This window comes from Pagrus pagrus, assembly GCF_965226575.1.
Source record: "Pagrus pagrus genome assembly, chromosome: 2".
NCBI classification, from domain to species: domain Eukaryota; kingdom Metazoa; phylum Chordata; class Actinopteri; order Spariformes; family Sparidae; genus Pagrus; species Pagrus pagrus.
The window spans coordinates 24,099,749-24,112,733 of record NC_140186.1 but is presented as its reverse complement, the minus strand read 5'-3'; the positions used below and the strand labels follow the sequence as shown (position 1 = coordinate 24,112,733).

The following is a 12,985-nucleotide window of genomic DNA, read 5'->3' as shown; positions in this document are numbered from 1 at the left end:
CCATCTATGTTGCCTTTGATGTCCCATGCATCTTTCGTAGAGAAAGCAGAAAGTGAAGTGTTGTTGTTAAGAACATGTGTTGAATAAACACGAAGATGGCGGAGCAACACAGTCGTTTTACCGTCTGTGTCGGCACCCAGCCAGCTCAACGAGTAAAGCAGTCTCACGTCATTTCTCAAGAGTGGTTAAAAGAGTAAGAAATGAAGAACAAAGAAAAGAACGTAAGATAGCCACTACAGGGAATATAGTGAGAGAGGGCCTGTAAATTCTCTTTTTGCATTAAAGTTGTTGCCAAAGATGTCTGTGTTGCAAATGATCATCTTGAAGAGGGGCTCTGTCTGTATCCACTCAGGAAGAGAGCCGATCAGTGCACTGGTGGAGAAAGAACAAGAGTATAATCTGGATGTGGACATCCTGTTGCCAGAGACGTCAAGGCCTAACAAGTATAACTTCAACAGTGAAAACCACCACACCACGAGAACATCTAAAGTGAGAACACACACACACACACACACACTTTGAGCTACAAAGTCAGTCTGTGCATGCGTAATGATCTAGTAATCACAGACATGATTCCTACTGATTGTTTACTCTTGCATGTGTATGTAGGTGTTTGTTTTAAACATGTGACACATATTTTAAATCTCAACAGTTCAATGGTATAAATGAGGATGTAAAGGTGACGGCCATGGGAAGTGGAGAAGCAACGGTGACGGTAAGTAACTCATTTTTTTGTTTGACATTTTATTATCTGGTTTGCATTGTTTCATAAATACCATTTTCATTAAGCTCTGTAAATTGTGAATTGGAATTTTTTCCACAATATGACTGATTTTTTCAAAATGAAAATTTGATGGAAATGACTTTCCAATGTCTTAATGTTGCAGAAGATTATGCAGTGCTGTCATTTAACCAGTTGAATTTTTTTGTCAAAGGTCAGTTGTTTAAGCTAGGATCAATAAAGCAAAGCTCTGAAAACAGAAGAAAACAATACAGTATCTGTGGCTGTAGCAGGCCTCTAATAAGCTGATCTATGGAGATAATTTTGTTCCTTTATTATTCAATCAAATAGAATAGATTTGAAACCAAAAAAGTAGTAGTTTTAGTAGTAGTAGTTTAGTAATCCACGGTAGTACTGTTGTGTAGGAACCGTGACGTGTTGGCACCGCAGTACCATGCAACACTAAATGTTTAAATCACAGCCCTACGTTGTATACGCCTTCCTGTAATTCACTCACTCATTAAGCTACTCTGCTCAGGCCGTGACTAGCAGAGACAACCATGATGCTGCTAATCAGTGTGCTTGCAGCAGCAGGGCATTATAATTCATTACTTGTTGTTGTTGTTGTTGTGAATGTACGGCAGGCTGTAGCTAACGATATATAGCGCAATTCATTACTTATGGTAAACGTTTCAAGAGCAACAGGCTATCAACTTACCTCCAAGTAGAGCTTAGATCAGGCCCAAAAAATCAAGCCCGACCCTACCTGAGCCTGTGTACGTTGTGTCCGAGCCCGGCCCGGCCCGGCCCGACACATTAACTGTAATTATGAGCCCGAGCCCGATTTAAACCCGACAATTTTTTAATACGTGGTGTAACAGTCAGAGTTATTCAATGTAGCGCCACTAGGTGGGGCCTCCTTTTGTTTAGTGGGTAATGTAACCTGCACGATGAAGAAGAGCAGGTGTACTTGCGCTCCCCGTGAGAAAGGATACTGCTGACAGAGCGAAGACTCCCCATTTTATTTTGTCTTTATTTAGTAAAGTGTTGGTGCAAGAACCTCGGCCTGGATCGTTTGCATGTGTGCCTGTAACATCTAGTGCCGTAGAGACCTGGCATGGTGTGGTCAGAATTATGAATAAAAGTGCCGTGTGGAAACCCCCACATGTTGCCTGCCGTCTCTTGAGTAACCGGAGGCACCGCACTAAAGTGGACCATCACCTTCCCCTTCACCAGCCCACGTTACAGTAACTGACGCTCTCAACTACAACTCCGAGTTGTTTGAACTACAGAAGTCTGTTTACAATTATCTTAATGAATAATGCAACAAGGGCGAAGCATGTACACTGCGTTGTTTGTTTATTCAGAACGGAATGGATCGCAAATTAATAAAGTAATGATTAAAAAAAAAAAAGTACAAATGCTTGATCAAGGGCCCGGCCCGGCCCGGCCCGGCCCGGCCCAGCCCGAGGATAGTAGTGGGAAATAAGTCCGGGCTCGGGCTTGGGCAGGGAATCTAAACTCTACCTCCAAGCAGCACAGCACAAGCGAGAAGTGGGTGTAATGCGGAAGGCGTAGCTGGCGCTGGAGCCAGGTCAAACCAGCCAATAGAAACTCTTCTCTCATCCACCAGCGTAGGCCCCGCCCATCAAGTGCAGTTGAATTCGCAAGCAAAACTTTAGAAGTTGCAACCAAAGAGGACTGATTTATGAGCAAAATTGTCGTATGTTTTTACTTACAAACATTAGTTTTGATTGAAGTTGAAGAAATATGCTCTCTCATATTTTTTTTTCAATTGCAACCTGTTCTGTTTCGATCTCAAAAAAAAAAAAAATTGATTGCCACTTACTCTCTTTTGCTCTCAAATCTCTTTTTTGGTTCAAATCTGTTCTATTTGATGAATAATAAAGGAACAAAATTCTGTCCATACTGATCCAATTATGTTGTGGGAACATCCTAATTATTTTATGTATTAAATCCCCCCTCTTAGAGGTGAAATGTCATTTTTAATTTGAATTTCACTCCAGACAGTTGCCTTGTTTAGAAGTATCAGCAAGTGAAGTAAAACCCAGCGTTCACAGAGCTCCCTGACATAATAACATATGTTTTACATAATAACTTGCCGAAGTAAGATCCCGAGGTCCGCACATTGATTCATGTTCAGCTTTTAAAACATCAGACAGACGTTCCACACTACTGTGTCTTCATCAGATTCAAAATGGACAAAGCCATAAGGCAAACACCTGTAGTCAACCTAGAATAGTCTACAATATCTATATATGAGTGATCGAGAAGGATTGGGAGTTACTAATTGTGGTGGTGTTTGGAGGGTCCATTTTTGACTTTTATTTTGACTTGAAACATTTAGATTATTAAATAAGGCCATATTGCGATGGGATGACATCAGCTCCGATGCCTGTCAACATGTAGACGTTCTGAACAATGACTATTTGTCATTACTACATTATTAGATGAGTAATCAGTGGTCAGGTGAGGTCATGACGCTGTTGTGGCTCGTAATGATTTTGAGAATATAAATACAAATATATATTTTTTTATTTTTACAAAATTTGATTTTGAATTTTCCTCCAACCCTCGTTGAGGCCCTGATGGTAACTCACTGCTTTAAGATGCACTTTTATCTCTATGACAGATGGTGTCCCTGTACTACGCTCTGCCTACACAAATGGAGAGTGAATGTCAGAAGTTTAACTTGTCAGTGCAGCTCCTCCCAGGTAATTTGGTGTCCTCTGGCTCTTCCTGTCTTTCTGTTTGCAGTTGGTTTTCATTTAAGCAGTAGTAGTAATGCTTGCTCTGTTTTTGTCTGTTTGGTTTGTTTGTTTTTTCCTCTGCCAATTATTTTTCTTAGGAGAAACACAAAGTAAATGCTGATCAAATGTTTTGCTTCTGCAGATGAAATCACTGAAGATGAGACGATATACAGGCTGAGAATAGAGGTCTTGTAAGTACAGTGAAGACTACAGTGACATTATTTTAGAGAGCCATTCAGTGACGGACTCAGACTGTTTGAGGGGCAGGGGCAAAAAAAAGTGTATTACGGCACTATAAATGTTGTAATACATTTATAGTGAACTGGAAAGGTACCCAAGAGGGCACTTACCATGTTCCCTTTCAGTCGATTCACTCGGTACAACACATATAGTATGGGATATCACGCCTGACTTACGACACCTCTATTCACGCCTTTATGGCAGATGATTTGTGGTGACGTATGTGAGGCCCTGCCTGCACATATATACGTGCACCGCCACAGTCAGTCTTGTTGTGGCTACTGGCGGCTCGAAATTAGCTCAACTGCCCCTGTTGGTGTTAGCCTCTGGCTTCATCTGCTTTTCTGGTTTTTGTGTCTCGATATGAGCGCGTAGTATAAGCGAGCGAAGGGGAAGTCTTCTGTTCGCCCCTGTCCTCAGGGGTGCGGCTTCTCCCTGCACAAAAAAAGACTCTGCCTGGGGATTGTCCAGGAGAGCGTTGACAGTGCCCGAGTCCTCTGAGTCCTGTCTCCAGCTCCGGAGCTCAGGCAAGCACGGCCCGTGTGTAACAGAGTTTTGCTGTTGATTCCACTTACACAGTGACAGCCAATCACATATAACTTTATTCATGTATCATGGACGCTCACTGGTTAGCAGGGCTCTCCTCAGCACATAAATATGGGCTGTGACGTAAACACAGTGCCAGTATGCGAGGATTGAGCCCATGGTAGGTTGGTGACACGAAGCACAGCGTTATAGCCCACTGAAACTGTGTAAACAATGTAATGTAATAATGCAGTTATCATGATATTATGTTCAGGAAGCTGGCGACAGTTTTACGTGTAACTAAATGTGTTACAGAGGGTTTATTTTGTTTAATGTTTATAACTAGCGACCTTAGCTCGAAGGCTAAGCTAACTTGCTAATTTTCCTCCATGAAGCTGTGCCTAACGAGTGCTGTGCTTGACCAAGAGCTGACCAGTCATTTCCATGTCATTGTCCAGGCAATGAAAGTCCGGTCCTGAAGCTAAGAGAGTGTCGGTCCTTCTTTCAAATAAACAACACAACGCAGACAACTGCTACACGTGCACTGAGCTCTGTCACCATGCTTCAGACATATCAAGCTATGTGTCTGGCGGAACTTGGGTCACGTATGCCTCCTGACAGTCCACTGTCCCCTCTCCTTAATGAGGTTAGAGTTGCTACGGATTACATCATCAGAGTGTCCCGCTGTGCAGCACGGCTGATGGTTTGTTTGGACAGTCGCTCTACGCCATTCAGGCTAAGTTTGAGCTGAGGAAGAAGCAAACCGAGGCTCTGAGCAGCATCATCCCCAGACGTGATGCTAAGCCCAAACAGCCAGACAATCTGCACAAACCGGCACCCGGCACCGGGTTCGTAGTCCTCCCAAGAGGACTACGAACCCCTCGAGTTCGGGACCCCAGCCGGTGAAGCGACAGACACCCGGTCAGAACCCATGCCCCTCAGCTTGGAGCAAGGGCTTGCCACCTTGACTCCAAAAGGGCTCAGCGCCCTGGAGGAAGAAGCAGCAGTCATCCTAGCTTCGGGATCGACTCGAGAGGGGCTCCAGCAGCAGGGAGACACTGCTGCCCCTCAGTTGTTGCCGCCAAAAAGGCCGCATTTATGTTTGGTTCAGGGGTCCAGTCCCGAGAGGCGCTCCCCTAACACAGTCTCCCAAGCACAAAACCCCCTCACACACAAATGCCCCAAAGATGGTGCCTGTTCACTGTGTGAATGTTGTAAATGTGCAGTTATTGAATTCAATAAAGATTTCGTTTTGTTCTCAAAACATTGTGAATAAAATAAGTCGGGGCAGACCAGTGTTGCTGTTCCCCCCGGCACGCCAGAGACACAGCCCCTTCCCCACAGTGCTGCAGGTCAGTCGGCTAGCTGTTCACCTTCCTCGGTGGCGCGCATGCGCCCACGTTGCCGTGGTTTACCGTTTACAGTTCGGGGCCCGGCCGCCTCGCTTCCACTCTGTAATTAACACAGTTGTAGGAGACGAGGCAGCAGCAGTTCTGAGGGAAGAAATAAACAACTTGTTGAACAAGAGAGCGATACGAGTTGTTCCCGCTTTGGAAACGAACAAAGGTTGGTACAGCAATTATTTTGTTGTTCCGAAGAAAGGAGGAGGGCGTGTTAAACAAATACCTATGAACTTACAAGTTTAAAATGCTTACACTCAGACAGCTACTGAGCGCGATCAGACCGGGAGATTGGTTTACAACTATCGATCTGACAGACACTTACTTTCACGTAGCGATTCACCCGGACCACAGGAAGTTTCTGAGGTTTGCATTTGAGGGCACGGCCTACGAATACGTGGTGCTGCCGTTCAGCTTGTTGCTCGGAACATTCACCAAATGTGTCGAGGCGGCGTTAGCTCTGCTTCAGGAGAAGAGCGTTCGCATATTAGCCTATCTGGACGATTGGGTTATTATTGCGAGCTCCAGAGAGCGAGCAGCAGCTTTTCATCTACAGAAAAGTTCACTGACCCTGAGTCAACAGCTTTCTTTCCTCAAGTTGGAAATATGCTCTGTTTCGTTTCATTTTACCGCTGCCTTGCTCAATTTCAGTTGGGACGCAAACTCCGTTTCCGCACGATTTTACAGCTGACAGGCATGACGGCATCTATGATCGCTGTAGTGCCACTCGGGCTGTTAAAGATGCGAGCGTTTCAACGCTGGACTCACTCTCACCGGCTGTGCGCGGCGCGTCATTTCCAGAGGAGGCTGACAATAACTCCGTCTTGCATGTCGGCTATTCTCCCGTGGAGGGAGCCCGGTTTACTACAACAAGGGTCCCTTATAGGGAAGGTGTCTTTTCGCAAGGTGGTGTCCACAGACGCATCCCTGAGGGGTTGGGGGGCTCTGTGCGAGGGCGCAGCAGTGAGAGGGGTTTGGACTCCGGCACAAGGCAGGCTCCACATCAACCACCTGAGCTACTAGCGACCTTTTTAGCTCTGAAGCATTTTTGTCCCGTTCTGACAGGCCATCATGTTCTGATCAGGACGGCCATTTCAGTGCTCTATTGTGGATGTTTTGACATTCCTTCAGGAGCTGCTGGATAAGGGTCTCTTTTTCTCAACAATTAAGGTCTATTTGGCAGCTATATCTGCATGCCATGTTGGTTTTGATGGAGTGACGCCAGGCTCTCACCCTCTTGCTATGCGCTTCCTGAAGGGAGTCCGCAGGCTGAGGCCTGTGTTTAAACCCAGCGTTCCCTCATGGGATTTAGCGTTGGTTCTTGAGGCTCTTTGTGGACTCCCATTTGAGCCTATTGAGTCTGCAGATATGAAATTTCTTTCATACAAGACTGCACTGCTACTTGCTTTGACTTATGCAAAGCGAGTGGGCGACCTTCAGGCTTTGTCTGTGCATCCCTCTTGTACCCAGTTCACTCCGGATTGATCTAAGGTTACATTGCACCCGAATGCGGCGTATTTGCCTAAGATTATCCCCACAGCCTATAGCTCTATGACTTTTGAGCTCTTGAGCTACTGCCCCCCTCTGTTTGCATCAGAGGCGCAGAAGAGGTTACATTCCTTGTGCCCTGGGTGCACTACGCACTTACATAGACCACTGCGTTTATGTGACCAGTTGTTTGTATGTTTTGCTAATCCAGCTAAGGACAAGGCGCTGTCTAAACAGTGGCTTTCCCACTGGATTGTGGAGGCTATCTCCATAGCATACAGCAGCAGTGGTATTTCGTTGCCCCAAGGTGTGAGGGCACATTCAACCAGGGGCATGGCAACCTCATGGACCTTGTTTAAAGGGGTTTCTGTGAGTGATATCTGCGCTGCAGCCAGTTGGTCATCACCGCACACTTTTGTTCGGTTTTATCGTTTGGACGTGACAGCCCCTTCAGTGGCTCACTCTGTCCTTTCTGCTGGGTCTATGATGCACTAGAGTGGTGGAGGTTTGACTCCGGTTCGGTGGCTACTCTGTGGGGCGTGTATACATGTCCCATACTGTGTTGTCCGAGTGAATCGACTGAAAGGGAACGAAATGTTATGAATATAACTTCTGTTCCCTGAAGGAGAGGAACGAGGTACAACACTATGTTGCCCCACTGCGCAGCTGGGCTCGGTGAAGAGCGGCTATCGAACTGAAGAATGACTGTGGCAGTGCTCGTATATATGTGCAGGCAGGGCCTCACATACGTCACCACAGATCATCTGCCGTAAAGGCGTGAATAGAGGTGTCTTCAGTCAGTCCCATACTAGTCCCATACTATATGTGTTGTACCTCGTTCCTCTCCTTCAGGGAACAGAAGTTATATCCATAACATTTCGTTTCTAGCTACCACAGGGGGAACAAAGGGGGGACTTTGACAACATTTTATTGTACATGGGGGTACCCCTGTGAATTGTTGCATATTACTACTTATAGTCTCGACTTTTTGCAGCTCGATCTCACCCTGCATAGTTCAAAATGATATTTGTAAACATTAAGGGCTTTGCTTTTTTCTCACTTGACTTATATAAAATAGTTTAAATTATCCTGTTCTTTTTCTGCACAGGTATAAGAACAACCAGCGCGATGCAACCATGTCAGTCTTGGATATTGGCTTGTTAACTGGCTTCACTGTTAACACAAATGACCTGAACTTAGTAAGAAAAACACGAAAAATACCCAGGATCAGACAACAGTCTAAATCTTAAAACATATTTTATTTGTACTGAAGAACCTTTATGTTATTTTTTTGATTTATTAATGCACAATTTTAGCTTTTCTGTCGCAGTGCAATACAACGTTAAGATATTGTAGGATATTTCATCAAAAGACCCATACGATGCTGGATGCAATACAATAATATACCATGTTAGCCGAGCATTGTTACAGATGATAAATAATTACATTCCTTAAATTTATATTGCAGATATTAAAGTCAATTTGATGAAAAGCAAGCCCGGATTGCCTGAACATCTGGGGAATCTGATATTCTCCAGTATTTTTTTGCAAGATAACAAGACCATTTAAATTTCAGTATTTAATTATTAATGATATTATTATTCAGTATATTACTAGTAACTTTTAAAATATAGTGGAATTACAATAACACATGACTGTCACCAGTAAAACTGACTTTAAAACAGCTTGTTCATTTATTTCTGTGTGTGTGTGTGTGTGTGTGTGTGTGTGTGTAGCTGTCCAAAGGACGTGACCGCGTCATTGCAAAATATGAGATGAACACTCTCCTGTCAGAACGAGGCTCACTCATCATCTACCTGGACAAAGTAACACTTTTTTACCTAGTTTTCCTAAGTTTTATTGACAAGAACATTTGAGATTGTGTTGGTTTTTTTTACGCTGGCTAAGTGGTGCTTCTCAGACCTGTAGAGGGCTTTTTTGGTTGTTTCTCTCACACACACATACTGTACCCTTGTTGGACATCTCTGCAGGTTTCTCACACACAACCAGAAGAGATCACATTTAGGATCCATCAGAGTTTCAAAGTGGGCGTCTTACAACCGGCTGCTGTGTCTGTCTATGAGTACTACGATCGTGAGTCACCTACAGATATACTGTATTTTAACAAACACTCATGCCAGAACCTCAAAATATTTCATTTGTCTGTGTCTTTTAAAAAACAATCTCGTAGGATGGGGGTTTATGGTTAGGTTTAAGCACAAAACAAAGCAGTGTTTTGGTCGTCACAAACACAGCTGTAGATGTCTCATGTCTTGTCAAAATCACCTGTTTTTTGTTATTTTTTTCACCACAGACCCAGCTGCAAATGACCCAAACAACACAACCAAAAATATCCCTTTCTTTGTTTCCACAAACACGGTGTCACTAGTTCTCCTTAAAACTAACTAACTGTTGAAAAACTGCAGTTCCTCATCTAAAATCTTCCATGTCCCCTCCACCTTGACATGAAAACCAGTTAATTAACATGTTATGTGAACGTGATGTGACACGTTTTGTGGAAAATGCCAATACAACATGTAGCCTAAAATAGGTGCAGGAAATATGACTACTAAAATGTTATCCTGGTGACTGGGCTGAAAGATGTTTCACATTTACAGTTATGACTGCATTTTTTCTGCCTACAGAGCTCCGAAGTCACGCCCCTTCCAGTGGACCTCATGGGACCTTATTTCATATACATATAAAAAATGACAGTAGTCAATGGGAAGAGACAAATACATTTTTAATCCTGTTTGAATTGTGTTTTTCAAGTCAATTAAGTCGCTGTTTGTTTTAAAGGTAGTAAATATCATCAACTACAGTTGTCAATATGGACAGATTTATTGTGAAAATCACCATTAATCTATTAATATTGACAAATGTAGTTTTGTGAAAGGAGAGTTATTCAGTTCTTGTGAGTTAGCTAATATACGGGACAGACTCTACAAGGGTTGAGTTATGGGGTTTTTGTGGTGAGCGTTTAATGAGATGATGTCACTAACACATTGGTTGACTGTCTAGTCTTTGTAATGTCTGTGTAATTATGTATTTTCACAGTCTTATATTTCATTAGTTTTATGACAAACTGCAACTTTATTAAGTTGGAAAATGTACTTTTAAATTGACAAACATCATTTGTGTAATTCATGGCACAAACTCAAGTGGGATCAAAATGATTCGTCTCTCTTCATTCACAACTGTACATATTTTTTTTTCCTGTAATAAGGTCCTATGGGGGTTCACAGGAAGGGGCATGACTACCTCAGGGTTGAATCTTGTGCGTGGACAAAAAATATTGGTACTGAGCAGCTGTGTCTTTTAAAATGCTGGTTCAGCCCTGAAGTTATTTATCTTTCACTATGCAGTTTAATTTAACAGTGAAGTGAAATATCCACCCTGGGTTAAAGAGCAACATACGACCCCTTTCTAGCTTGAACACAGTCCCTCACATATTCAAGTGTGCAATGAGCAATTGTTCGCCAAAGCCATAAAAGTCAGTGTGTGTTCTCAGCTTCCTCTGGTAATACAGCTCAACAATTTATTCCTTGCTGAAAATGAAATAAGGATACATGTAGGACACATTTAAAGATATTAATGTACATGTACGGATGATGCTGCGAATAATCAATGCAAAAATATTTTTCAAAAGTCTTTCTTCCCTGTTGCAGCGACACCGTGTGTGAAATTCTACCACCCAGAGAGGAGAAATGGACAGCTACTGCGGCTCTGTAGAAATGATGAATGCACATGTGCTGAAGGTAAACATGATGACCTAAACAGTCTAAACATACATTTGTTTTGAAGGAAAACAACAGACGGCATCTGAGTCTTCGTCTCCGTAGTCTGAGTTACATGACTGATTGATTCTTGACTCATGAGATCGAGTCGTTCAAGATTAATGAACAAGGCCACAGGATCAGTTTCCACTTCCACTTCCTCTTTCCATTCTCCAAACCAATCCTGTGGCATGATAGACAGAACCTGATGGCCCAAATCATCACGGGGGTTTAACAGACCTTTTTCAGATGTTTTAATGATCAGAGCAACCCCAAGAAAACATGGCATAGCACACAGAGCATATACAGAAGCTTAACACTAAAAGGAATAGTACTCTAAAACAAAATTCAGTCATTATCGACTCACCCACATGCTGATGAGAAGTCCGGTGTAGTTTCTTATTCCTCAAAGTGCAGCTGGAGACCTGGGGGGGTACCCTCCAGCAACAATAATCCATATGATGAGGGTAAATAGTGTCCAAGAGGAAAAGGTCCTAGTTTTATGGACCTTTTTTCTCTCCGACACCATTTACGCTCGTTATATGGATTTACAAAAACTTTGTAATATTCCTCCATACTGCTCGTCCGCTGCAATCCAAGTGTCCTGAAGTGGCGACATCCAGAGTTTACTCGAAACAACGTCATTTAGTACATTTTTCTAGCCTAAACAGTCACTATGCTATATCTGCCTGGAGGTACGCTCCACGTTCACATGATCCCTTGCAGCCGATTGCACACTAAGACTCGCAAAAGATACACACCGGTATTTACTAACTGCTTTAAGCAACTGAGCGTCACTCAAACACAAGAGGGATCTGCCTGCACTAGTGATTTGAAACTTTGAAACTCACAGCAGGAAGTAAGTAGTGTGTATATCACAAGTTTTTCAAGACAAGTTTTTACTGTTTTTAGAACTGACGTAACAACACAAAGATGTTATAACAACAGATACACACACAAACCTACAGACACGCTCATGTGCTCATTCGTTTGAGATATAAGTTGTTTATTTATTGTGTGCCCACTGTATTTCCAGAGGACTGTGGCCATCAGAGAAAGGGCCAAATCAGCAATGATGAGCGTAGATCTAAGACTGGTGAGATCACACCAGCCAGCCGAATAGATTCTGGTAAGAGTGTGTGTTAATGAGCCAACGACATTAGTAAGAGCGTGTGTGTGTCTCAGAGAGACAGAGAGAAAAGTGAGCTAACAATCTGCAACTTGTATCCTCTCAGTGTTCAAAGTCAGAGTGGAGAATTTTACAGACGGTTTGTCCACTGATATTTACACAGCACGGATAGTTCAAGTCATCAAGGAAGGTGAGTATTAATCCCCTCTTTCCTTCATGACCATTTTCCATCCATTCCTCACAATGTTTTCAAGACAGACAGGAGAATCATTTTCATACTTGAGATGTCCAGGTGGATCTCCAAAACAATTCAATGCTGCACATGTAGTTGTGTTTTAATTACAGAATGCAGATACAAAACAAAAAAATACTAACAAGTAGTACACTAGTAAGATGTAATAAGCCTAACTTTTTGTCAAGTTAGACAAAAACGACCCTAACCCCATAATTTGTACCAAATGAGGCAAACACTCTTTATTCAACTTTATTTAAGATGATTACACTAATAACATATAAAAATCCATAGTTTGTTTAAAATTCTAGAGGTGGACTAGAGACTGTTGTACACACTTCACACCAGGCACCATTATGTCGTACACTTCCTCACACGAGGCACCATAATGTAGTGCTTCATGCAACATTAATAGGGAGTTTTGGGTTAAATTTGGCTATCAATAATAATTAATGATTATCAGGGATAATTATTAATTATCCAATGATCCAATTTCCATATCACCTCGGGTGGTACCCCGAGGGTCACCGTGCCAGTTGCTCTCTCATACTCACACAGGCCTTTGTCATCTTTTGTTGTTATCTTGAGGATTAAATGTCTGACAGAGTTTGTTTTATTCCACCGTGACACCTACCGGGTCATCAGCATCGCATTAGCTTGTAGCAGGAGCAGCCCACAGCAAAGGGAGAATTAAAACGGCTGT

At 42.9% G+C, this 12,985-nt stretch overlaps 1 protein-coding gene across 1 annotated transcript in view; it reads left to right on the top strand.

Annotated features, from left to right (window-relative positions):
• The window catches only part of LOC311250330 (complement C3-like), a gene marked incomplete at its 5' end in the record, with an annotated part of 37,832 nt that overhangs the window by 23,749 nt on the left and 1,098 nt on the right, over window positions 1-12,985 (top strand). Inside the window, 10 exons of the mRNA XM_084341973.1 lie at window positions 353-489; window positions 653-715; window positions 3,375-3,456; window positions 3,635-3,683; window positions 8,254-8,344; window positions 8,882-8,971; window positions 9,137-9,239; window positions 10,814-10,903; window positions 11,958-12,050; window positions 12,157-12,240. Of these exons, the coding sequence (XP_084198099.1) occupies window positions 353-489; window positions 653-715; window positions 3,375-3,456; window positions 3,635-3,683; window positions 8,254-8,344; window positions 8,882-8,971; window positions 9,137-9,239; window positions 10,814-10,903; window positions 11,958-12,050; window positions 12,157-12,240 (882 nt within the window). The remainder of the gene's footprint in view (window positions 1-352; window positions 490-652; window positions 716-3,374; window positions 3,457-3,634; window positions 3,684-8,253; window positions 8,345-8,881; window positions 8,972-9,136; window positions 9,240-10,813; window positions 10,904-11,957; window positions 12,051-12,156; window positions 12,241-12,985) is intronic.